Source organism: Puccinia triticina, chromosome 1A (genome assembly GCF_026914185.1).
Source record: "Puccinia triticina chromosome 1A, complete sequence".
NCBI lineage: Eukaryota > Fungi > Basidiomycota > Pucciniomycetes > Pucciniales > Pucciniaceae > Puccinia > Puccinia triticina.
The window spans coordinates 7,733,722-7,757,801 of NC_070558.1; the positions used below are offsets into that span (position 1 = coordinate 7,733,722).

Here is a 24,080-nt window from a genome sequence, read left to right on the forward strand (position 1 = left end):
TTGAGTGAATATATGGATACTTACGCATGGCTTATTCCTTTGAAGTCACTGGTGAATGAGCGCTTAATTAAACTTGCACTAGACCATTGGGTTTCTTTGTTTGTTATGAAATATATGGTAAGAATGGCATAAATTTTATGCAAACTGCTTCGGAGTATAGATCTAGGCATTCTAATTTGTTTGTAGTAGTAACTACACAAATGATAATATAAGGCAGAGTGTGAATTGTTATAATGGGAACATAACAAAGTCCCAGAAGAGGAAACTTTATAGACTTTTCCAAGACACCTGGATGACCTGTAAGCAGATGGCTGTATCTTTGAGGGAACCAATACATGAAATGGCATAATCCAAACAGATCAGGGAAACTGTAGGGCCATCTTGCTAAGACTCATGATTGATCAGACAGTATTGAAAATCAGGAATTTTGAAACAGTGTTTTTGTTCCACCAAGCCTTTTTCCTAGAGTATTTCCTTGTTAGATGAGATTCAAGTTGTTTCAAAAGCTGTAGAGTTTTGAATTACAGGGAACTTCATCAGACTTCATCCCATTCTTATCACCAAATATACTTTCACATTGGCAGGAATTTGCCAATACCAAAGCCAGTTTGAAGCCTCCCAAACTCATCATCAGTGAGGATTACATGGTTTGTACTTATTAAGATGGACAAAAATTTAAGCTGGATGTGTGGATGCCTGTTTGAAGCGCCAAACCTTGGTGCTTTCCGCCGCGCAGTAAAGGTGGGCTAGGTCCAAGAAGCTGTGTTGAATCAACTGATGCCACAACATGCATCCACAAGGTGAAAGAGCAGCAGCTCAGAGCCAGAAAATGAATCGATTTTACACCACGGGTCTGAGAAAATTGGAGCAACTGAAACAGATTGCTTTGTTAGATTCTGAGAGCAACTAACTAGATACAACTAATAAGAGTCAAACTTGTGGGATAAACTTAACTGAAAGCAGAATAAGATGTTCTTACTTAGTTGATGGGACTGTAGATTCTTGTGGTGTTGAGCAGTCAACTATGTTGATGATACTTCAGCTTGTTTTCTGTCAATCATCATGGAGCTTGTCAGCTCCTTTAATGTTGTGCCCGTTCTTCTCTACCTATGTCTCTGTTCTGGGACTTACAATTAATTAGCTTGATCAGCTTAATCTCCTCCATGTATTCTGTGTGTACAGTAGCGTGGCTGCTGGATCTACTTCTCAAACAGTGTTTGATCAAGTCAGCTGCTTTGATCTAGTGTTGGAGCACTCAGAAGACAAGCTGAGAGTATTGGGAAACACAGGATTAGGATTAGGATCAAGAATGATGGAAGATCTGAAACAAAATATATGGTTCAGACAAGGTCCATACTGCTCCATCATCTGATTTTGTACTGAACTCAGACTTTGGTGTGTGAAATGTCATCATACACAGGTGCACACTACATACATGAGAAAAAGACAGGAGATAAAACAAAACATGATGTCATAGGAAAAAGAAACTGTTGGAGTGGAGCAAACCTTGAATATTAGGGAGTCCACCAACTTGGTCTTGCAAAAGCTGAAACATCCTGAGGTCAAACATGCACATCGTGAATCCCAAGGCAGAGCAGAACTTTGAAAACTTGTGGAACCTCCATGAGTGTGGTAACACGCACCACACCATGAGTCAGGGGGAAAAGTGCCCCAAATCTACTTAGAGAACAATCCAGAATTAAATTTGTGTGAAATAAACATGAGAATCTCCTACACATTCACTTGTGAGTTCTTGAATGTTGCAATTCTGATTCCAGTTCAACAAGATGGGTTGATTGGGTCATCCCAGAAATGAAAACTGGATCAAAAATGGTGCAGAACATTGCATGTGAGAATTGTTTAAAAAATTCCCCGCCAAAACGGTGTAAAGCTCAAAAGTGTTCCTGAGAACCTTTTGCTGAGTGCGGAAAGGAATGAATGAGGTTACCTCTGCCTTTCCTGGGTCACTAGACACTAAAAAAAGCCCCCCAATCTACGATTGGAAGGTTTATGTAGTGATAGTGGAGGTGTATCAAAAGATAGCCTACGTCGAACAAGTGGCTTAGGGGATATGGGTGATGTAACTGGTGCTGAGTGAGTCGTGAGTTGATATGGTCCATGTGTTGCTGCAAAGAGATTGTGGAACACCCTGACAGAGGGGTTGATGATGATTGAGCAATGTAATAGTGTTGTTGTATGTATGTAATTGTTATGTAATAAGGGTAAAACCACAATATAGTGGGGGCTAATACTGTAGAGTGAGCAATTTGTTGTACTGTTGTGGGGTAAGCTGAGTGCAAGTAGTTTGCTGAGAGCAATTACAACTGGGGGGAGGAAAGCCTCCTTAAATAGAAAAGAGTGAGGGATTTTAGCTCCAGGGGAACCAGGGAATGAGGGATTTTAGCTGCCCTGAGCTGTCAAATGAGGGATTTTGGCTGGTGGTACAGCCTAGATGAGGGAATTTAGCCCGATTGACAGGTCACATGATGTAATGATGAGGGAATTTAGCTGGTGAGAAAATGGAGGTGAGAGGTTTGAGTTTGGCCTATGATGTCATTGACGTATGATGTCATTGGGTCATCTGATCATCTGTACTGCCCCTGTCTGTCACCTGCTGTTAAATGATGTCATACGAGGGAATTTAGCTAGCCTGAGCTGTCAACTGATGTCATGTGCAAGCTGCATGAGGGGTTTTTGCTAGCTTGACACCTGCATGAACTGCAGCCCCTATTACACTAGTCTGCATGCAGCCTGCCTAAGACTGCATAAGCCTGCATAAGCCTGCATAAGACTGCATAAGACTGCATAAGACTGCATAAGACTGCATAAGACAATGTAATGAGTGCAGCTGATGAGGTAAAGCATATGTAAAGGGTAGACAAGTGTCAGAGTGGACCATGTAACGGATTACATGGTCCTGGGTAAGGGTGGTTCATGTAATGGATTACATGACCTGAGTATGGTGTTTGTGTGCGTGAAACTGGCCGGTGGTGTCTTGAAGGGGGTGTATCTTCTGATCCAGAGGGACGTAAGGTGTGTTGTCCATGGTGTCCTGTGTAGTTTTGGCCATAGAATCCAATGGTGTTGCCGTATTGGTTGATTTGTGAGTGTACATATGAGAAAATGGAAAATTTTGAAATGGGCTAGATGGGTAACCATAAAGCATACCACAACGGCCAATTATCTCCTCCTGCGGGGTCAAAATAGCCTGTAAACCCCTCCCTCTCCCTTGGAGGATACCTGCAGGATGGCATATCCTCTCTGATTAGCAAATTGGTCAAGTTAGATGTTTTATACATCTTTAATGATGCGGGGGCATAACTTAATAAGGAATTCTAGAGGTTTGAATATTCTCCACACCAAAATCCAAAATATTGCCTCGCCAAAAAGGGGCAATAGTGTGGCAGTCCCTCCTGCCGAGGGCTGTTGGAGGATTTTTTCTTGATATATGCACCCTCAGCAGCAAGGGTTCAGTCCCTCCTGGTCCACCTCAACAGCAATACCATAAAAAAGAAGCAGTAAGTAAGATGGAATAAATAATGAGTCCTTCAGCATCAGTATCCCCCACCCCCACTCTCCACTCTTACCCTCCTCCATTATCTCTGGTTTCTACCTGGCCCCAATCCACTAGTATACACACTCAACAACAGATCACATGCATTTCACTTGCCTGGATGTGACCTCTCCGTGGCTATCTGGGCTGTCACTGACAATTCAGCCCCTTGTTCTCTTGCTGCTAGTCTGCCTCATCCATGCCTGAATATTCTCCCACACTTACCATGCTTTACTCAATTTCACTCACAAAAATGGTTGCTGCAATCATGTGGTGTCCCACAAGTGGGTCCTTCCTTTTGTTCAAGGTTGCAAAATTGGCCCTAGATTTACCGGTCAATGGACTAACAAGAGAGAAGAAATGGCAATCTCTGGAACAGAATTCAAATCATAATGTCACAAAGGCTTTAACAAATGTGCATATATTGTGTTTTGAATTATTCTTGGACATTTAATGGGTAATCCCCGAACTTAGCACAAGTCCCTCGCCTGCCGGGGGGCAGGGGCGCGAAGCGCCTTGCACAAAGTGCGACCTTCCGTCAGGGAGGGACTTGCGTGCAATCCACGATTCCTGGCGTGAGAGCCCCGCGTGCAGTTGGTGTTTTTTGCAGGTGGCCAACTTTGTGCCCCCAAATCCCCCACTTCCCAGAGGGCATGTTGCCCGCCTCTTGAACCGGTGAAAGACCTGCATCTCCTCTTCAAATTGGTGGTAGGCCTGCTACCATTGCCCTCCTCCCATGAGCTGGAGATTGGCTCAAAGGAGCTCACTTTCCAAGAATCCTTTGAGATGACTAATAGAGTTGTACAGTTCTGTACAGTAAATCTCACTCCCTACACGGCCACTTTTCCTCCATGATTGGAAATTTCAACCGGGAGGATCAGGCCTTATATTGGGAGCTACAAGGCTCAAATTGCATCAAAAGAAGCGCAATGCCGAGCACTCCTTAAGCCCCGAGGGGCGACTTCAACAGATGAACGGTTGATTTTTAAAAAAGGAAAATGTGAAAAAAAGCCTAATACAGGCGGATATTCCTGGGGCTCTCAGGCCAGGTACAGGTTTTTCCAGGTAAGCCTCTCTGTGAGACAGAGACCCTGCGGGGCTGCCCCTTCGGGGCTCTCACAGTGAGGCTTTGTTAAGCTCGGGTAATCCCCCCCTCCATCACAAAAATACCAACTTCACTTGATGTACGCCAAAAATGGGGTTCACTCACAGATTCTACTCATATCCAGCTACCAGTGCCTCCCAGACCCCAAAAGTGTGGCTTTTAAACTTTCCGGTGCAGAGCTGATTTTGGAAAAGTGTCCAAGCTTTTTTCAAAACACAATAGATATTCTCCCCCAGAGGGTGAACCAAGTTTATAGTGGCAACGATGGGAAGTTACGTTATCCAGTTTGCCTAGGTGTGATTTAGTTATCCAGTCCTCTGGGGTGTGAAATCCAAAATAAATTGAATCTGTGGGTTTCAAAAGAAAGGCTGAATGTTGATTAACAGTATGGTCCCACTTTCTTTCAAATATACTCCTATTTTTGATGTTGAAATATCACTTTTGTGACCAAAAATCAGTTATCTGGGTAACTTAGACCAGATAACTGATATTTGGTCACAAAAGCATTGTTTTAACATCAAAAAGAGGATTTGCTTGGAATAAATTGGTGTCCATATTGTTAAACAACATTATACCTTTCTCTTGACACCCACAAATTCAATTTATGTTGGATTTTACACCACATACAACCGGATAACTGAATGACATCTAGGCAAACTTGATAACGTAACTTCCCATTGTTGATAGTGGGCTTTGCGGATAAGGAGTTTGGATTATATGATTTCACGGATGGCTGTTAGGGTTGACGGCGCCACCCCTAGGTGAGCGCCCATGTGCGGGCGCCTCGCACCTGCGCACCTTTGGGCAAAAATGAGGGGTGTGCGCGCATCCCACTTCTGCATGAGATTGGGGGGCCCAAGCACCATTCTTGAGCTATCTGCGGGGTTTTCTCAGGGATACCTGCGGGGATACCGAATAAAATCATCAATATGCGTAATGGAGGACTTCCCGTCATTTTTGAATAAATCTGGAATTTCAGATTTCGCAGGGAAATCTGGAATTTGGGACTCTGGATGGCTTCGGGGATCTTCGGGGACCTAGATTTCCCTGCGAAATCTGAAATCTGGCGGCTCAGATCTGGATTTCCAGATCGACGGGAAGTCCTCCAATTAAAAGTCCAGCCCTGTATGCCTCGCCTGGGCGCGCCGCCCTTGCGCCACAAAGGCGCGTCCCTTGAGGGGGTCTTCTAATCTGTTGGTCTTGACACTATGGAGAACCGCGGACGGTTGAAGATTTTGATCTGGGTCAGCTACCGGTCAGGTCATTGAGGGTTTTCTTGTTTTGTCTCGACAGAAGGATAGTTATACTGTCTACAAGCACATTTTGGAATATGATTCAATAGTTTGGATTATCCGCAGGTTTGTCCGAATCCTCGTACATACGAGATTCGTGGCAGGTTTGGCGGAGGTGATCCAGCTGGGTCCTGATGTCTGAAATGTGAAGAGTCAAGAGTGCTGGCTGTCGGGTGAGGATGCCGATGATGAACATTCGAGCTTTGAGATCCGGACCGTATGGCAGCGGGAGTGCAAGAGGGGAGACAAAACCCCCCAATTAGTCCATGGATGCCCTTCAAGCACAAACCAACACGAACCATGAAAACCAGAAGCCAACAGGAATCAACAAGAACTCGCAAACAACCCGTGGTCATCATCTACAAACCACCATCATCGCAGCAGCTAGTCTGGGATCCCACCCAACTCGAATCAGTCATGTAAGCTGCTCTCTTCTTCTCACCCAAATCATCACTCAACACTCACTTCATTGATACAGCCAGGATAGACAACTCTCAACTAGACGTTGGGTCGATGAAACTCGCAGCTATGGATTCGAACCTGAACTATTTGTTCAAGAATTCCCAGGATCTCGCGAGGAATCGGTTGGAACACACGAATCACTAGAGTCGAAAGAAACGGAAGAGAGGAATGAGCTGAATGAATCGAAAGGAGTAAAAGAATCGAAAGAGATGAAAGAGATGAAAGAATCGAAAGGAGTAAAAGAATCGAAAGAACTGAAGGAATCCACAGAGCCGAAACCACGAAAAACACCGGCGCAACAAAAAGAGCCGACACAACGGAAAGAATCGACAACAAAAACAGAACCAAAACGATCAAAGCAACCGCACAAACTAAAACAACCAGAAGAAAAAAATGAATTTGAAAAGAATTCAAATTGTTCGGTTAGTGAAGGATCACGGCCGATTGAAGATCCTGCCCCACGATCAGAATCCACACTAGAATATCTCCAACTCCCACCAGCCTCATCGTCGAGCCAGGCGACAAGAAGAGCCCCTCGGAGCTTGCATGAGCAGCCATCTCCGGACAGGAATCGCTCGGAAGACCCAGAGTCTAATGATACGCCTACTAATAAGCGAATCCATGACCGCCGAGCAAACGGCCCATCTGAGCCATCCAGCGAGCCCAAGAAAGCCCGCAAGATATCCTATCCCGGGCGCTCCCAGCCGGGTCCAACCCGACTCTCAGGATACGACGCGCAAGATCCATTCGGGTTCGTACATGCCGAGCGAGGCCGGACAGAGGCCTTGTCTGCCGACGATCATCCTCCTCCAGCTCCTCAAGACCCGCCCGTCAATCCGCCCCCTCAAGACCTCTCAGACCCTCTCAATAACTCCGATCTCTCCCTCGCTGACTTGCTCAACCTCCGCAAAAAACCGGCTCGCAAACAGGCCAGCCGGAGCGCGCTTTCTCGCAAAGGTTCGGCGGCGCCTGTTCCTGCTCGTCGGCAACGTCAACGTGCCCAAAAGTCGGCTAAACGTGGCCCCGAAAAGAGCAATTCTTCTCTGGTCAGTCACCTCGATCCTTGCGCTCTTCTGAACTTTCCTGTTGACTGAAATTATGTATGTACGAGCTGATAGAATAAAGGAGCGCACGATGAAAACCATTTGGGTGATCAAGAACTACCTCCCACTAGCCCATCATCGTCATCTCGGGATCCAACGGGCCAGCTGACTCAGGGCTCAGACGATGAAGAGAGAAGGTTGGTGCCTAACCATCCCCCCAAACCAAAACAAAAAAGCTTTTCCCACGAAACTCGGAGAGTCGCACACCACCCAATAAAATAAGACTAACATCTTCTCTCGTCTGGATACACATCCAGTCCGTCTCCCGCCGCCAGTCCCATGGCAACGAATCCGCCCAGTCGTGCGCGTCCGCGTCGGAAATCCCCCTCGAGCCGCAAGATCCTCAAGCCGAAAGAAAACATCCCCAGTCGACCGCGTCGGTCGAGTAGTAGCAACGCCAAAGGGTGCCATAAGACGGGCGAGAGTAAGAGTCGGAAGACTGTTAAGGGGAGGAACGTCCGACGTCCTGTCGGTGCGGAAAAAGGGCGCCCGAGAACCATTGTACGTCCTTTCTTTCTTTCTCTTCGCTCTTCTGTAAGTGCTCGCCCATCGTCCTGACCCCATCCCTCTCCTGGTCGTGTGTCCCCAGGACGCCTCAGAGACTGTCTTATCGGGCGTCGATGAGGACGAGAGTCGGGCGCGTCGGCTGAGCTATTATCGGGCCCTCGACGAGCTCCAGTTCGAGGAAGAAGTCGTCATCGATCTCTGACATTCTCCTCCCCTCCTCTGCCCTTGCAAATTCTCTGCTGGCAGGGGTCTCCCGCGCTGTCACCTCTGAACTCGTATCTTCTATCGTTCCTTGTAGTACAAAAAAGACGCTGGATACTTCGTCTCTTGCCCCTCATATTACCCTGATGATCAATATGTGTGCATATACCTTACCTGTTACTCCAGACACTCATCCCTTTCTACCCCGCACTAAATCTCTTCTTGTCCCTGTGACCATCAGTCGCCCAGCCTGGTCTGTTCGCTTTTTTCTTCTGTGGTTGATCTTGTCTGTGTGTACCAAAAAAAGAAAGAAAGAACGTTTGTTGTTGTACAGTGCTCAGAAAAAAGTCTTTGCAATCTTTGGGTTGGCTGAGAAACCCACAAGCTGCACAAGTGAAGCCCTCAGCCTTTGGGGAGCAGGGAAAATGAGGGTCCCCACAAAAGTGGATGAAGTCTTGTTTTTGCACAATACATGTAGGTGCATGATAAATAGTTGAAAACATTTTTCCCCTGTGTTTGCTACAACAATTGAGGTTTCACTGAGATTTCAGACCGCATTCAACACGACTCATCGGGAGGTATCCAAAGATAAACTCAACATTGTGCGCGGACAGATTTTCAGTGGCCGCCATCAATTTTGAAGTGCTGTCTTGAAGACCCCAAACATTCTTGTATACACAAGAGCAACAAGTTGGGGTTTGATTTTGGTTTTGAAAGCGGTTTGTTCCCCTGCTGGCTCCCTTTCCTGTTTCTTTCTGAACAAAATGGTCATAAAGGAGAATGTACCGCCTGCAGGCTGTACCATTGGCATATGTGGCCAGAAATCTAGAGATGGCAAACAACTCGTTGCCAGGTTCCTGGTACCCGCTGGCACCAGCACCGTCGTGCCAAAACAAGTGGCCAACAACTTCATAATGAGCAGCACATATGTGGTACGCCATTGCAATTTTTGCTTGGGAAATTGAATGACTATTTTAATCTGCAGAAATGGTTGTCCATGGCACAGGCCCCTAATTTAGAAAAAATAAATAGCTGTTTTTTGAACTATCATGTACCTACATTTTCCAAAAGCAGTGGACAAGTTCCAGTCAAGATCTGGGGACCATGCAGATCCTGTTTAACTTGAGCCTTGAGGGCTTGGTTTCCCTGTGAAGATTTACGCTTTTTGTGTCCACAATCCACATTGCCATCTTGAAGCTTTGCAGATATGCGGGGAAATCATCCATGATCAATTGCATTCATTTTTTGAACCATCCGTCTATCTCCTCCTTTCAAAAGCTGAGGAGTCCGCATCTTTGGTTTGCCAAACGTCTTGAAAACTTCCTTTTGGGCACCATCTGACCACAAAACTTGATTCCTTTTGGTGCACACCACACAAGACTAGCCTAAAAAAAGGACTTCGCTATGGAAAAGATGATCTACGGGAAAAGAAGAGATGTAATGCCAGGGAAGGACAGATTAGTATCTGGAGTAACATACATGGTATCTTCATCTATGTATATCGATAATCAAGGGAGGTACCATAAGGAAGAAGATTCAGACTATCCTGAGTCTTTTTTACTGCAAAACACGATGGAAGCTATGTGGTTGTTGGCCATGAGCCATCGTTGTTGCGGGCGAGTCATAGCATAGAAGTAATCGTGAAAGGTTCGCCCGGCACCTTGCCGTGCAGTGCTTTGGGTGCTTTGTCGGGTCATGACGGCTTTCGGGATCATGTCCGTTGCGGTACTTGCCGGCGCGACGTCGATGCTGACGCGTCCGGGTTTGAGCGCATTCGAGGCATGGTTGCTCGGGGCCGTTTTTCTCGGCGCGTCTAGTGGAGACGCGACTCTTTACGCGCACGAGGTGGCTGGTCGGACGGGTGGAGGGGCCATAAGGCCAATGAAGGGGGCAGGTCGGAGGGGGTCGACCGCGGTAGTGGGGGGAGCGATTTGTGGGGTAAACAGCGGAAAAAGCTGTTCTTCCATCAAAAAAAAAGAATCATCTGCCAGCCTCTGCCCTGGATAATAGGCGGGATCGCAGTCAAGACCATCCAGGGCCGCTAATTTTACGAGGGCTCGCGGAGTGACCAGAGGGAAAGCCAGAAAAAACCGGCCCTCGGATTGCACTGAACTTTCAATTGATCAAGGCGACTGCCCATTGCCTTCGGCCTGACCGTTTGCGCCAGTGGGCGGGTTATCTGTAGCTATGGATGGCCCAGATATGCTTTATCTAGCACCCTTTCCTTCGCTTTTCTTACAAGCTTCATCCAGTTTCCCTCACACCTACTGAATCCTATTATAACAACAGTAAGCTTTCGGACATAACTTTATCATCATCTCGACTTCTTTTGTTTTTTCTACGATACCATTGTCAGACACAGATATTGTGTGAGCTATAGTAGTCACTCTTAGCTTTTTTTTTTGGTTTCCGAGAAGTACACGCCGACAGCGACCGCTCCCGGAAACTTTTTCCACGTCTTCAAATCCAAATTATCGGCATCTTTCCGCAAGATTTTCAGTGTTTGCCATCGAGTTCTATCAGTATCACAAGTATCATCAATATTATTTAGGATTTTTTTATTTTCTTCTTTATTCATCTATCTTTTTGGGAACCCAGCCTGCAACTGCAGCATCACGGATCGTTTTTCACTTTTCTTGCATACCTCCCGATTGAAAAGATGCCTTCCGACTTCGCCACGCAGATTGGAGTGACGCGACTTCCCAACCTGACTGGAGATGGCCGCGATGGATTTCCATCTCGTGCGCAGCATGATTGGTGTGTTGCACAGTACCTTGGTGAGATGTGTGAAAAGAAAAGAGGAAAGGCTTTGATTGTAAGTTTCCTCCTTCGTTCTTTACCAAGGTCCTGTCATCTAACCAAAAATGCGGTGTATAGGACAAAAATCTTTACGACCGGATCCTGGCCGTTTGCTTTGATGACAGCAACAAGAAGACCGAGACTGCCCAGTTCCGTTGGTGGGTTCGCCGGACCTTCAAGCTGTACTCTGAGCCTCATGGTCATTATTTGATGCACGAAAATCGGCCGATTGCCGTCAAGGAACAAATCTACGACATCCTGGTCTATGCGCATGCTGAGTGCGGACACGGCGGTCGGGATAAGACGTCCGCGGCAGTTCGCCGATACTTCTCCTGGATCCCGAAGGATGTCGTTTCTCGGTTCGTGTCAGTCTGTCCCGGGTGCCATGCTCGCACACAGAAGGATGATGAATACTTCAGCAATAAGGGAATCGATGGATACTATCCCGTCCATGACAAAGTCCGCCAAATGTCAATCGATAGCAGAAGATCTAGTGTCGACGACTACAAGAACACCTCGCCGTACCAACCACTTCTGGCTGCTGGCATGGTCAAAATCCTCAAAGCCGTCGAGGGAGCTAGAGCCTTTCATCCTCTGGCAGAGCAAAACTCGTTGTTGTACGCCCCCTCCGCAAGCGCCAGTGCCGTTCAAACCAGCTACCTCCCCGTGCCTGGGACCCATTTACTCCCTTTTCCATCTGCAAGCAACTGTCCTTCCCCTCTGAGTCTGCCACAAACCCCTCTCGGGTCTATCACCAGCCCTGCAAGCTTCTCTTCCGGGGTTGAAGTCTCAACCGCAGATGTTTACCGAGAAAGTTTTCCAGCACTCAATCAGGCCTTCGGATCAAGTTATCTGCATTTTCCCCACTCTCTCGGTGTGCCGGCGTATGTGAACAGTCAGCCACGTTCTTTGAGTCTTCCAGTCGGTGGGTTGAATGAGTTAGAGCAAGCGCCCGGATCATCAAATCCAGAGAAACTTTCCGGCCGAGTTGTCAACGCGAGGAGTAAGTCCCAGTGTTCTCCCTTCCCCTATATCGCCAAACCCTCTCGCCCAAGTGTGGGACGCAAGATGTCCTCAAAGTCACGAGAATACAAGAAGACGGCGCTCGCAGAGAGCTTTACTCCATCGGCGGATATCTACTGTTCCACTTCTTATTATGGCTCTCAGTCTTCTTCGGCTCAGAGTCTGTCGAACTCGGAAGACGATGGCAACAGTAAATCGACATTCTCGTCCCCGCCGACCGACCAATCTATCTTACAACACCAAGAAACGTTCCAGGACTACTCTCTCTCTCAGAGCTCAAGCCAGGATCTCGAAAACCTTCAATCCCTTGACATTCATGCACAAGTAGGACCTTTTGGTGAATACACCCCGGAGCACTCGGTCCCTGATTTCTCAGCTCTTCACAATTTCCCCCCATCCCAAATGAGCTACATGGATCAATACAACGGTGATGCATTCTTGGGCGCAGTGCAAGTACCGGAGGGCTGGAACGCGGGGCACGATGGTGTTTGTGACTTCATGCTTCCGGATCTGTTGAATAGCCAAATCTTCGACAACTCCTCGCCCACTGATTATTGCACTCTGGTCAGTCTGCAAACACCTGGAGTAGGTCCGTCCGACGCCCTTGGCCATGAAGCTCACCTCCTCCAATCGTCAACCAACTTTCCTCCCCTCGACTCATGGTCATCTGACGCGGCCTCCCAGCAGGAGCTTTACAATAACATTACCGACCCGTGTTACCAGACTCTCTACCTCCCTATCAATCAAGCTGACGCCGACCTCTTCCAGATGGGCACTCAATCTCTCCCTTCTGATACCGACACCCTCCAGCACCAAGCACTCAATTTTTCTAATAACGAATCCTCCAAGAACTTCTCAAACATTGAGCCTTCTTCTTCAAACCTCCCTCCCAATAGCTTGGGAATCAATTTCTCCGATGATTTTCAATTCGGAACCAATCAGATTTATTGATCTCCCGATGGACAAATTAAAGTTTCTTTTCAAGCCTGGACATATTGCTAGCTTTCTCCATTCGTTCCTATCCTTTCCTTTTTTTCAAGTTCCTCGCAACGTTTCTTTACTTTTGTTTTTCCCTCATCGTTGACTACACCACAAGAACAATTTTCTCTTCACCTAGTAGATGTTTTCGCATTTCTTTCTGTTTGTTTCTTTTCTTTTTGTACCAATTCAGACAGGTTGTTGTTCACGTTCCTTTTCTGTTTGTGTACCGAAAAGCAAATTCATTTCCAAAACCACACAGCGGCACCCCGTGAAGCCCTGAGCGCCGGCAGAAGTCTATATGTGACGAATAAACAAGCAAAGCCAGCGACACTTTTGTTAGGAAAAGGTCAGCCAAAAAAAGGGCCCTTTGTCCCACATCTCCTGCACCTTGCAACATTGTCAACTGCGACTTTAACGGTGAGCCCTTGCTTCATGCTCCCCCCACTCACCAAATTTTTGCCTTGGGTAGGCCTGATGGTCTTTGTGAAGTACTCGCGCGACGTGAAGTTCATTGTCGTCAAAATGGCCGTGCGAGGATAGACTCTCGCCGAGATCAATTGGACTCTTGACCACAAGGTGTCCGAAGACTCCCTCCTCCGGTGGAAAAATCTGTAGCGACACACCCGCGATGTCGTCCGAGACCCGGCACTGTACGCCGAGCGGGGTCGCCCTTTGGCCTTCAGCCGCGAGGAGGCCGTACCTGGATGAGATTCAGAATCACATCCAGGCAATGACCGGCACCCAACATCCCCTCAGCACAATCCAAGCCGAGTTGAAGTTCCACCTCCTCATGACGAAGAAAACCGCCCGCACAGTCAACCCAAACCAATGCCCCGACGCTCAGGCGGACTTCAGAAAGGCTGCACAGGATTAATTTCCTGGACCCTTGGCAAGGCTGCACAGCCCTGTTGACCGGGGGGGGGGGGGGGGGGGGGAGAGTACAGCCTCTCTAACAAGAATCTGGCAACTAACAACAGTCATTGAGCTGAATAAGCAAAGGACGTCTTGTAGCAATGCTGAAACAAATACAATACATGGAGTGTATCTGGTAAACGTTTTTCATTGAAGATGGAGACCTATATGTACTATTTTTTGTTTTCAGCCATCATATACATAATAATGGCTACATAAAAACAAAAAATAGGACATGTAGGTCTGCATCTTCAATGAAAAACGTTCACCAGATACACTCCATGTATTGTATTTGTTTCAGTGTTGCTTCTAGTCTGTTGTTTCACTTTTCTTCTTGGAATCTATGTGCCTTTGTTCTTTATTTTTGTATATTCTTGGTCTTGTTGTACTGCTCAATGTCATTTCTCTTCATTCCCGCATTCACATTCTTCTTTTATTTCCTCATCCAACATCAAAATTACTTTACGCTGATCTTCACATAAATGATCATTTCTCAGCTTTTCAATAATGTCTCATGGCTGCAATCATTTCTCCAAAAATCAGCGTTTGTAAATTGTGCTTTTTGTGTATTATGCGGCCACAAATTTGCTGAGGGCAACAGAGGTGACACAAAACCAAGTGAGCGAGATGCCAGTGATATGGGTGAGGACCAAGTCCAAGCACACAGTTCAGGAAAGCACAATGACCATTCAGTGGGGAAGGATCACAGTGAGGGGGGACAACTAGACTATATACATGTACAATTAAGGTGTTCAAAGTTGAAATCATAAAATTTTCAATACATAAAATCATAAAATCATCAAGCTTGCAAGTGATGATTTCATATGTATCATTCTAGAAATGTTGCTCTAATTTGAGTGCTTGGGTGCATCATATTCTTTTCAGCTTAGAATTTTATGATTTTAGGGTGTTATGATTTTATGCAAGTCAACTTTGGACACCCTTATATATATATGGTATTCAAAATTGCATATGCCACTGTTTACATCAAATCATAAAGCCCATTTTGGCTGGGAGATGTCAGCGTGCATAAAACTTAAAGTGACATCTCCCAGTTAGGGCTGGACCCCAGGTGATACCCAAGAGCCTCCAGCCCTGCCGTGGTAATACCCGTCGGGAATACCCAAGGAGTAAAACCAGAGGTTTTGCTCCCGTGGAAATACCCGCGGATAACGGGACGGGTAGACGGGTAGATGCGGGCATTTTTCGCGGCGGGTACCCGCGGATATAGCCCAGAACTATAGGGTATGCCCGCGGGTACCCGGTCTCTTACGCCTATTTATCGGACTTTGGGTTGTTTATGCCTGAGACAACTTCCCCAGGGCTTTGGCATCAGGTGTGAGCACCCAGATGCCTATTCATGCCGCGCCTTGGGCGGCCAGATGGCGCAAAAAGTTGAGCACACCAGCCTTGCGCAAGGCAGGTGTGCTCAACCCCTGAGACCAAATACCCGTTGGTCCCCGTGAGATCAGCAGAGTGTCCCGGCTTTAACACCCGAGAATACCCAACGGGTATTTTTTGAAGAGAGCACTGCCGGCCCCCGACCCGTCGGGTTGGATATCCGGGCATACCCGTCCACCCCGTCTTTGGGGTCCAGCCCTACTCCCAGTTATGTAAAAAAATCTTATGCAATTTTGAATACCACAATAGGTGAAGTTGTTGGTGTATAGATTAGAACCAAACTACATAGGGAAATGCCAACACACAATCACAACAAAATTTGTGAGACAAAGTTGCAAACCAAGGGAAAAAACATGCACCGCTCACCAGCCAAACCAAAAATGTTTGGCCAACAGCAGCCGAGGAAGTTTTTTGGTGGACCAAAGAGGATGGGGGGAGTGAGAATGAGTCTAAAGAGGTGAATAAAAACCTCGCACAAAAGGATTGATCAACTGTTGGACAAGGGTGCCCTTAGACTCAAAGAGGGGGATCAGGCGGAGAGGAGATATGGGGTGAGTGGGGACTATGGGCGGGGAGAGCGCCCCAAGCTTGCCTCAAAGGCACTCCACGGAAAGGAGGGTCTGACCTGCAAAGCCACACCATTGTCCCTACAGACTCAACAGGCCTCACTGGCCCTGACAATCGCTGCGCCCAGCCAGCTACTCCGGGGCGGTTCTGGAGCGGTGTTGGGGCACCAAGAAGGGCGCTTTTGCGGGGCCTCCAAGGGGCCGGCCGGCTCCCAGGAAGCCGCCTTGTGACACCAATCACAGCGTGTTTCTGCCGGCGGGGATGGAGGAGGGGGTGAAGTGGGGAAACACGCCGCGAGGCTTGCGCTCTCAAGGGTGCCCAAGGCCCAGCTGAAAGCAGAAGTGTAAAGGGACGTGCAACACGTGCGCAGCCATTTGGCCGAATTCTGGAGGGCCACTTTCTAGTCCTTCCTTCGGAGGAAGAAGGGACTCGTGTTCAAGCTCGCGCGCGACCCAGATCCCATGGGATCCATGGACCCCACAAACCACCCCCCCGTCATGCCATCCTCAGCGCGCACTCCACACAGCCACAGTCACAAGCACGACTTTGCGTCATCATTCCCAAAAACCAAGAACAACACAACACAACACAGCGTATTTTGAGGATATTATGTACAGACAGGTGTGCATTTTAGGGGAGGTACTGGTGCGCCGAGGCCGGCGCCGCGGCTCGGGTGCCGCTGGCCGGGGCGCGTCCGCCCCCACATACACACACACACATACACGAAGAAAACTAACACCAAAAAAAGGGGAGAGGAGGAGGGAAGGGGGGGTGAGACGAGCCGGGAGAAACAGAGGCGAGGACGGCCGGCTGGTGTGTGTGCGGTTGATGCACGGACCAAGAAGCGAGGAAGAGGGAGGATGGGGGCAGGAAGCACAGCTAGGGCGGCGGGGTACGAGGAAGAGAGCCTACACACATGTGGAAGAGAAGTCTAGACGAGTGAGTATATACAAGAGAAAGACAAAGGAATATAAAGATAGAATATGTATATAGGTGCGGGGGGATAGGATAGGCGAGAACGGGGCTGCTCTATGAACCGAGGCGGATGCGGCCCCGTCGTCGCGGCCGGCGGCCGGCGCGCCAGGCCCGAGAAACGAAAAGCCCAGCACGGCGGGGGGGCGGGGCCGGAAAAGGGGATGGATGTGGGGAGGGGAGAAGATACAGGCTCTGGGGGGGCGGGTATGGGTACAGATGTGCATGTGTGGATACATGGAGGAAACGCGGATGTGTGTTGGTGGGCGCACGCCAAGCCAAGAGGACGAAGGGGAGGGATTAAGGCGCATATAAGGGTGATGGATTTCGGGCGGTGCGTGGAGGCAGGAGGGGCTCCGATCAGTTACTGGGGGATAAGCGACATGGCCAGCCGGAGCAGCGCGGGGAGCATGACGGCCGACGAGGTCGTCCGGGTGACCGTGGGCGGGGCGGCGGTGCCGTTGCCGTGGGCGACGGGGGTGGTGGTTGTAGTTTCGGTGACTTGGAGGCCAGTGCCTTTGCATCTCTGCCAGACCCGGGAGAGTAATAAGCCAGGGGAATGTATGTGTGTGTGAGAGAGAGAGAAGCGTACGTTGTTACTAGCGGTGGGCCAGCAGCTCAAGTAGCGACACCAGTCACAGGAGGCGGCGGGGTCGTCGGTGAAGAAGTTCTGGTAGAGCAGGACGAACATGAGGATGGCGCCGACGAGGCCGACGAGCCGGACAGCGTAGAAGGTCCAGCGGTGGGCAATGGTCTGGTGCAGGACGGGGAAGAGCAGGATGGCGAGCAGGATGCCCATGCCGAAGCCGCCGATGTGCGAGAAGTTGTCGATGCCGGGGATCAGGCCGAGCAGCAAGCCGGCGACGATCTCGAAGACGAGGAAGATCAACTACGGGGGGGGGGGGGGGGGGGGGGGGGGGGGGGGGAGAGAAAGCGGGGATGAGTTTTTACGTTTTGTGCAGGAGGAGGGGGGGAGAGTAGAAGAACCTTTCTGGCGGGGCGATATTCGATGGACCAGTGGGCGATGAGGTCGACGAGGACGGCGGCATAGGTGGAGAAGATGGCGCCCGAGGCGCCGACGGAGGGCTGGCCGACGAGCGAGAAGTTCCCGCCGAGGATGAAGCCGAAGATGCCCGAGGGGATGTAGAGCAGCAGGAAGCGCACGGAGCCCATCTGGCGCTCGATGAGTGCCGACGACGTCAGCTGGACGGCCACGTTGAGCAGGTAGTGGATCAGCCCCGCGTGCAGGAACAGGGGCAGCACCTGGCCATCCCGCGCGGCCGGTCAGCTCGGCCTGGCAGCTCACACCAAACAGAGAGATCGACTTACGAATCTGGGTGATGGTTTTGTTTTGTATGTGAAGAGACACACCCCCCCCGGTCAGTGTGGGGGAAACAGGGGGCGGGGAGAGGGGCTGCTCACCTGAACCTCTGGTCGGGGATGGCGGGCTGGGCGAAGCCTCCGAAGCCGCAGACGGACTCGAGGGACTGGGAGCAGGTGGCGTCGGGGGAGGTGGAGTTGAGGCAGGGGAAGGGGATGTTGGAGAGCGCGGGGACGTTCTTGATGCCTATGACAAGCCACAGACGCCGTCAGACGGGCTGTTGTTTGGGGGGGGGGGGGGGGGGATGGGTGCTTACAGGGGGTGAATCGGGCGCCGGTGTTGATGAGCACTTCGGGGGAGGGGCCGATCATGAAGTTGAAGGTGGGCTTGGTGGCGATGGGCGAGCCCTGGTATTTAGCCTACGATGATCGGCAGACAGAGTCAGCAGCTGAGATGAGGGTGTGAGAGAGGGGGGGGGGTGACTGGACGTTGGTGATGAGTTCGATGAGGAGGGCGATGAGCATGGCGAGGCTGAGGAGCCAGCAGATGTAGGCCCTCTCCTGGATGCCCACGCCGTCCTGGTGGTTCTTGATGCGCTGGTGGAGCGGGGAGGCGTCCCAGAAGATGCGTTTCCAGAGGGGCGGGCGGGCGGGGATGGGGATGGGGATGGGGAAGTGCTGCTCGGGCGGGGGCGGATACTTGGTGTGGGCATGCTCGTCGAGGTCGAGGCGGGTGTCGTCGGAGGTGGTTGAGGCTGAGGTCCGCTTGGCTGGGTGGGGGTGGGGGAGGGCGTGGTAGTCGGCCATGGGGTGGGTTGCTGGCTGGTTCTGTGGGGAGAGGGAGCTTAAGTAGCCTGCCACCTGGCGACTGGCTGCGGGGAGTGTGCGAGCGAGCCAGGCTTATCGCCATGCCCACCCCCACTCCCCCGGGGCCACTCACACCGACGACCCGCGCTCCATCCTGATAACAGAAACGATTAATATTGTTGTTGCCAGTCAATCAACTATGTAAACCAAGAGAGTGGGGTGACATATCTCTATCATGATCAACAGCCAAAGCTCTAGATTGCAGAGTCTACAAACCACTGATTGTCCCAATCATTGGGGTCTTCAGGACTGGACTTGTGCACCACACCAAACTTAACCCAAGGCCCTCGCTGCTGCGGGCGTGTGTCTCGCGAAGCGAGCCTCCGACACGAACTGGTGGAAGTCCCTCTTCTGCGGGGGGGCGGGCAGCCCTGATCGCGGAGCGACCCCTCCGGAGGAGGGACTTGAAGTCTAAAACCGACTTACAACCGCGTCACGGTTGGCCAGTTTTGGTGTAGCCGACTTTTGGACGGCTGCACCTCTTGTACATCCATCTCCCCGGAGGTAAAAAGTTGGGTCGGAGATAGAGGAGGATGGAGCGGACCTCCTCATCCACTTTTCAAAAGAAAATATTGAAAATTGGACCAGCAGGAATTTTTTCAAGATTTTGAAAATCTGAAAATCTGACTCTTCAGGATTGAACTGAAGTTGATTCTTGGCTTCTCAACCAGGATCCCTCCTTCACAAAATTCCTCAAAAAAAATTCTGATTACTATCCTGGGATGGCCATCTTGTCCTCCATTGATTACATAAGGAATGGTTTGGTTTGAAGAAAAAAAAAAACAAAGTCATGTTGAACTAAAATTGGCTTCTAAAAAAACCCTACACATACAATTTTTGAAAAATTCAAAATCCTTCTTGATGGGGATGAAGACCCCCATCTTGGGCACACCCGGCCCAACATTATTATTGACTGGGTATTTGGGTGTATTTTATAGGATTTTTACAAAAAAAAAGGACCTCAGAAGCCCAACCGTGACACACGAGCATGCGCGTTTTAGACACAAGCCTCTCCCGCACTTTGTGCGTTCAACGGAGAGGCTGTACACGCTCGCCTCCGACAGCCCTCGGCAGGAGGGACTTGCGCCCTATCGCCCCTTTTTGCGGGGGCTAGATTCTAAACTTAGGTGGCAGGAATTTTCAACCCTCTATCATTCCTTGCTTCCTTAACTTTATTTGCAATAAAATTGCTTAGGTTGAAGACTAGCTTGTGCCTGTCAAACCTAGAGAATTTGGGTAACTTCTCAACATTCCTTCCAGTCCAAAAAAAAAAAACCTTTAAAAACACTCAAAATATGGATTTTGCACGGAGAGGGTCTGTGTTCCCCAACTCAGCCTCCACAGTTCGCTCTCCACCAGCACACAGAGGGGATCATGGGAGGTAAAAAAATGTGTATGCTTTTCTGCAGCATGTTCCAACAACATTGAGATAATCAAATTGGAGTGGATGTGGTAGGTGAGCTGTAGAAAAAAATAAACTAGCTACCTTGAAGATCCATTCTTGGTGCGCAAGTTTGGGGAGCTAAGGGGTAAGTCCCTCCTGACGGAGGCTTGCTTTGCAAGTCCCCCAAAGTCTCAAGGGACTTTTTTAAGCTCGGCACCACACACATACGGTGTTGCAAGTGCGTCTGGGCACTCACCAAAGTTTAGCCAAAAAAAAGGCCAAGCGCACGTGGCCAACCCTAAAGCCAGCTTGGCCAATCCCAAAGCGTGGGTGGCACACGTCCAACCCCCGCTTGGCACAGTCCAAAGTTGGGGTGGTTTGGGACAAAGCCCCGCTGGGCCAAGTTCAAGCGAGGGTGCCACACCCGCCAAAAACCAATGCACACCTTGAGGCATGGGGTGCATTGCACTCGCAATAGTTTTTGCTTGTTCATATGTATTTGAGTTAGGGTTAATATTTGCTATCTTGTCATTTTGTGTACTATGTATCTACAGTTTCTTCTACTTAAACTGTTTGTATGATTTTGTTCTTCAAGTGTTATGAAAAAAAAAAAATGAGACAAGGAAGGGAGTTAATGGTCTGAGTAACTATTCTGGTGGGGCTGCCAAGACTGGCCCGGTGATTTCCTGCATTTCAATGCAGGGACGGTAGAGACAATGACAATGAGAAAATAAATTTTTGGATTTTTTAGGGGTGATGGCTTCATCAATCCCTAGTTTGATCTCGGAAACAAGTGCTGCTCGGTTGGGTGGCTCCTTGGATTGGACATAGGACTTGATCAAATGGAAGCTGTATTCAATTGAGTTGAGGAATGGCGAGTATGGTGGAAGGAACTTGACTTGGATTGATTTCAAGCTGTCAAGCAACCGTCTGATTTCCTCAAAACAATCACCTTGGTAAATCGGAGTGTTGTCCATGATGATGATTGATTCATTTGGCAACCGGTCACCGAGGCTACCAAGGAAAAGGCAGAAGTCATTGGCTCCTACCCCCTTGGCCTTGGTGTTATCGGTGTTGCGCAGCTTGTGATAAACAAAGCCCTCCTCGGACAGGGCCCCTATCAAGGTCACCTGCTTGGCATTGGGCACGAGGCTCAAGACAGCAGGCTGGCCTTGAATCAAGCAACAAAACAATCAGAATAACAACAGACACAAGCAAAGAGCAGAAAAGAAACATACCAGAAGGAGAGTAGCCAAAAGCCTGACCAGAATGAAGATCAAATCCAGATTCGTCAACAAAAACAACCATCCTTCCAAGGTCCAAACCACACCGATTCACAAAATTGGCCCACTGGTTGAGCAAGTTGGGCTTGTTCCAGGCTGCAGGTATATTAGTAACCTGTTTGCATGATATATCCATATCATGGATCAGGTTACTAATTGCCTGTGTCAAAACTTGATGACCTCTGCTCAAGCTGAAGGAGAAGCTCAGTTTTCATGTTGTTGGTGAACTTGCTGGTACGCTTCTTGTGAGTCTTGACATGATTTGGATCTTCAGCCTTGATGCGCTGGACCTGGTGTCGAGAAACATTGGACGTCTTGGTGGCATCAACCGTCTTCATATTTTTACCAATTACATTTTGGCGGATTAAATCTCGAACCTCGGGCTTGATCATTGAATTGGGTTTGCAATCCTTGTGTGTAAGTCGATCGTTCTTATAAGTACGTTTTTCATTCAACTTGTCTTTTGACTTCATGATTGTTTTGGCTTGAAAGTTCTTCTGTTGTAGTTCTCGAAGCTCACTGGCGAGGTTACGAGCTCTCTCTTGATCCGCCTTGAGTTCCAATTCTGCCGAGTCCATCACAGCCGGCTGAGACATCTAAAAAGAAGAAGAACAAATGGTCAAAAAAAGGGAAAGAATTTACCAAAGAAAGATAAAACAGAAAAACTTACATTGAACCAATATTCTATGGAAATGGACCTAGGTGTTGAGTGAGTCAAGAGGTGGTGGGTGCTAGTCGGTGATCCTATCGGCCCAGTGCTTGATCTCGGCCAAGCGGGACTTGGCTGTGTGCCAAGCTCTGCCCCCCGCACAACCTGCCCGATCAAGCCCGCTGGGCACATACCCAACCCCCGGAGGCACTCGGCCAAGCGGGAGTTGGGTATGTGCCCAGACGGGCTTGCAACACCATATCACTTCCTTGCTTGTCTCTGTTTAGAGCATTTCTCAGAATTATTGATCTTCTACAAATGTGTTTAACTTATCCTTTAGTCTATGTGTAAATTTAATTTTTAGCATTCGAGCAGTCAAAGTTATGGTCGTCTGGCGTGCTGGAGATGAATAAACGTCCTTAATTCCGTGCGATATGATACATGGAAAAGCTTGTTCTGGGGATGTAACCTTGGATCTGTTAAATTGCTCACATATCCTCGGAGAGACAAACTGGGCCCCGACAAGATGGGTTGAATGAGTCGAGAGGAGAGGGGGGAGCGGGTGGGATGAAGGTTGGTCAAGAGAGGGAGCTGTCGAGAGCCTTTTGGTTCCAGCGCTCCCATTCACGGACATCGTCGAGTGACCAATGAGAGTTGAACAAGTTGGACTTCCAGTTCCAATCGCTGAAGTTGAGATGAGTGAGGGGCGGTTTGGAGGGGTTGAAGACAGGGTGGGCGTGGAAGATGGTCATGGGTTTAGGGGGGCGCTGGATGGGGAGGGCGAGAGGTGTTTTCCTGAGTGTCCGGACACTGCTCGGCTCCGGCAAGATGGGGTCGCCCTGCCGGGGTGTCCGGACGGCCGAGCCGGGCGCGACGGGCACGATGACCACCGGCACGGGGGCCTCCTCCTGGTCGAGCCGTGCCTTGCGCCGCTTGGCCGTCGGCGACGAGCGCACACCGTCCTCCTCTTCGTCGGCCAAGAGCGACGAGGCGGGTCGCTTGAGAGACGTGCCGGCGGCCATCAGCGTCTCCCGGGTACCCCGCCCAGCAGGCCTGTCCTTCCCCTCCGTCTTGCGCCCCACCAGAGCCTTCCCCCCCTCATCCCGCACTCGACTGCTGCCCTGCAAGACTGCCTTTGCCTTGCTCGGCGACGCTTTTCGCGTCGGACTCGCATTCGCCGATCGCCCGCCGGTCGTCGTGCCTAGAATCCGGGGGAGCTCGCGCAGACCAGTCGAAAATATCTTCGTCGAGACGCCCGAGGTACGTTGTAATGAGGTCTCTATGGCCTTGCGTTCAGCCACCGTGTTGGTATTCGGAAGTCTTGAGACAGTTCGGATTCAGGTGCAAGATTAGCCTAGGTTCTCACAATGGATAAAGACTTACAAATCTCTCTAGAAGAGAGAAAGAGATGATTGGCCTACTTGATAATGCAGAGACAAAGACAGGCCAAGGCTCTATCGTTCCCGTTTATGCCGGTGATTCCATGCCCACGCTCGGCCGAGAGGTTCGTTTTAGCCCGTTGGTAGAGCTGCTTCGCGCGCCGAGATATCTCCGGTGTCTCGTATTCCAGCGTCGACCCCCATGCGATCAGGTCCCGGTATGAGTTGCGTTCGCCGGCCATCGCGTTCTTCGTTGTTGTCTGGAGATGGCTGCCGCGCGCAGGAGACACTTGGATTGCCTGGTCTGGATGGAACCCCCG

At 49.6% G+C, this 24,080-nt stretch overlaps 5 protein-coding genes across 5 annotated transcripts; 2 read left to right on the plus strand and 3 right to left on the minus strand.

Annotated features, from left to right (window-relative positions):
* Positions 1–5,993: 5,993 nt before the first annotated feature.
* On the minus strand, positions 5,994–6,146 carry PtA15_1A841 (uncharacterized protein; the record flags this gene model as incomplete). The annotated part of the gene is made up of 1 exon (XM_053165910.1): positions 5,994–6,146. One exon carries the CDS (start codon positions 6,144–6,146, stop codon positions 5,994–5,996), a length of 153 nt encoding a protein of 50 aa, XP_053017054.1.
* A 23-nt stretch (positions 6,147–6,169) lies between these two features.
* On the plus strand, positions 6,170–8,224 carry PtA15_1A842 (uncharacterized protein; the record flags this gene model as incomplete). The annotated part of the gene is made up of 5 exons (XM_053165911.1): positions 6,170–6,369; positions 6,429–7,458; positions 7,531–7,652; positions 7,773–8,016; positions 8,105–8,224. 5 exons carry the CDS (start codon positions 6,170–6,172, stop codon positions 8,222–8,224), a joined length of 1,716 nt encoding a protein of 571 aa, XP_053017055.1.
* Positions 8,225–10,882: 2,658 nt separating this feature from the next.
* PtA15_1A843 (uncharacterized protein) lies at positions 10,883–12,996 on the plus strand (the record flags this gene model as incomplete). Its single annotated transcript, XM_053165912.1, has 2 exons — positions 10,883–11,038; positions 11,101–12,996. 2 exons carry the CDS (start codon positions 10,883–10,885, stop codon positions 12,994–12,996), a joined length of 2,052 nt encoding a protein of 683 aa, XP_053017056.1.
* A 4,246-nt stretch (positions 12,997–17,242) lies between these two features.
* On the minus strand, positions 17,243–19,005 carry PtA15_1A844 (uncharacterized protein; the record flags this gene model as incomplete). The annotated part of the gene is made up of 6 exons (XM_053165913.1): positions 17,243–17,404; positions 17,471–17,746; positions 17,830–18,141; positions 18,354–18,445; positions 18,516–18,618; positions 18,688–19,005. 6 exons carry the CDS (start codon positions 19,003–19,005, stop codon positions 17,243–17,245), a joined length of 1,263 nt encoding a protein of 420 aa, XP_053017057.1.
* A 3,954-nt stretch (positions 19,006–22,959) lies between these two features.
* Positions 22,960–24,002, minus strand: PtA15_1A845 (uncharacterized protein; the record flags this gene model as incomplete). The annotated part of the gene is made up of 2 exons (XM_053165914.1): positions 22,960–23,701; positions 23,803–24,002. 2 exons carry the CDS (start codon positions 24,000–24,002, stop codon positions 22,960–22,962), a joined length of 942 nt encoding a protein of 313 aa, XP_053017058.1.
* Between the last annotated feature and the right edge of the window lie 78 nt (positions 24,003–24,080).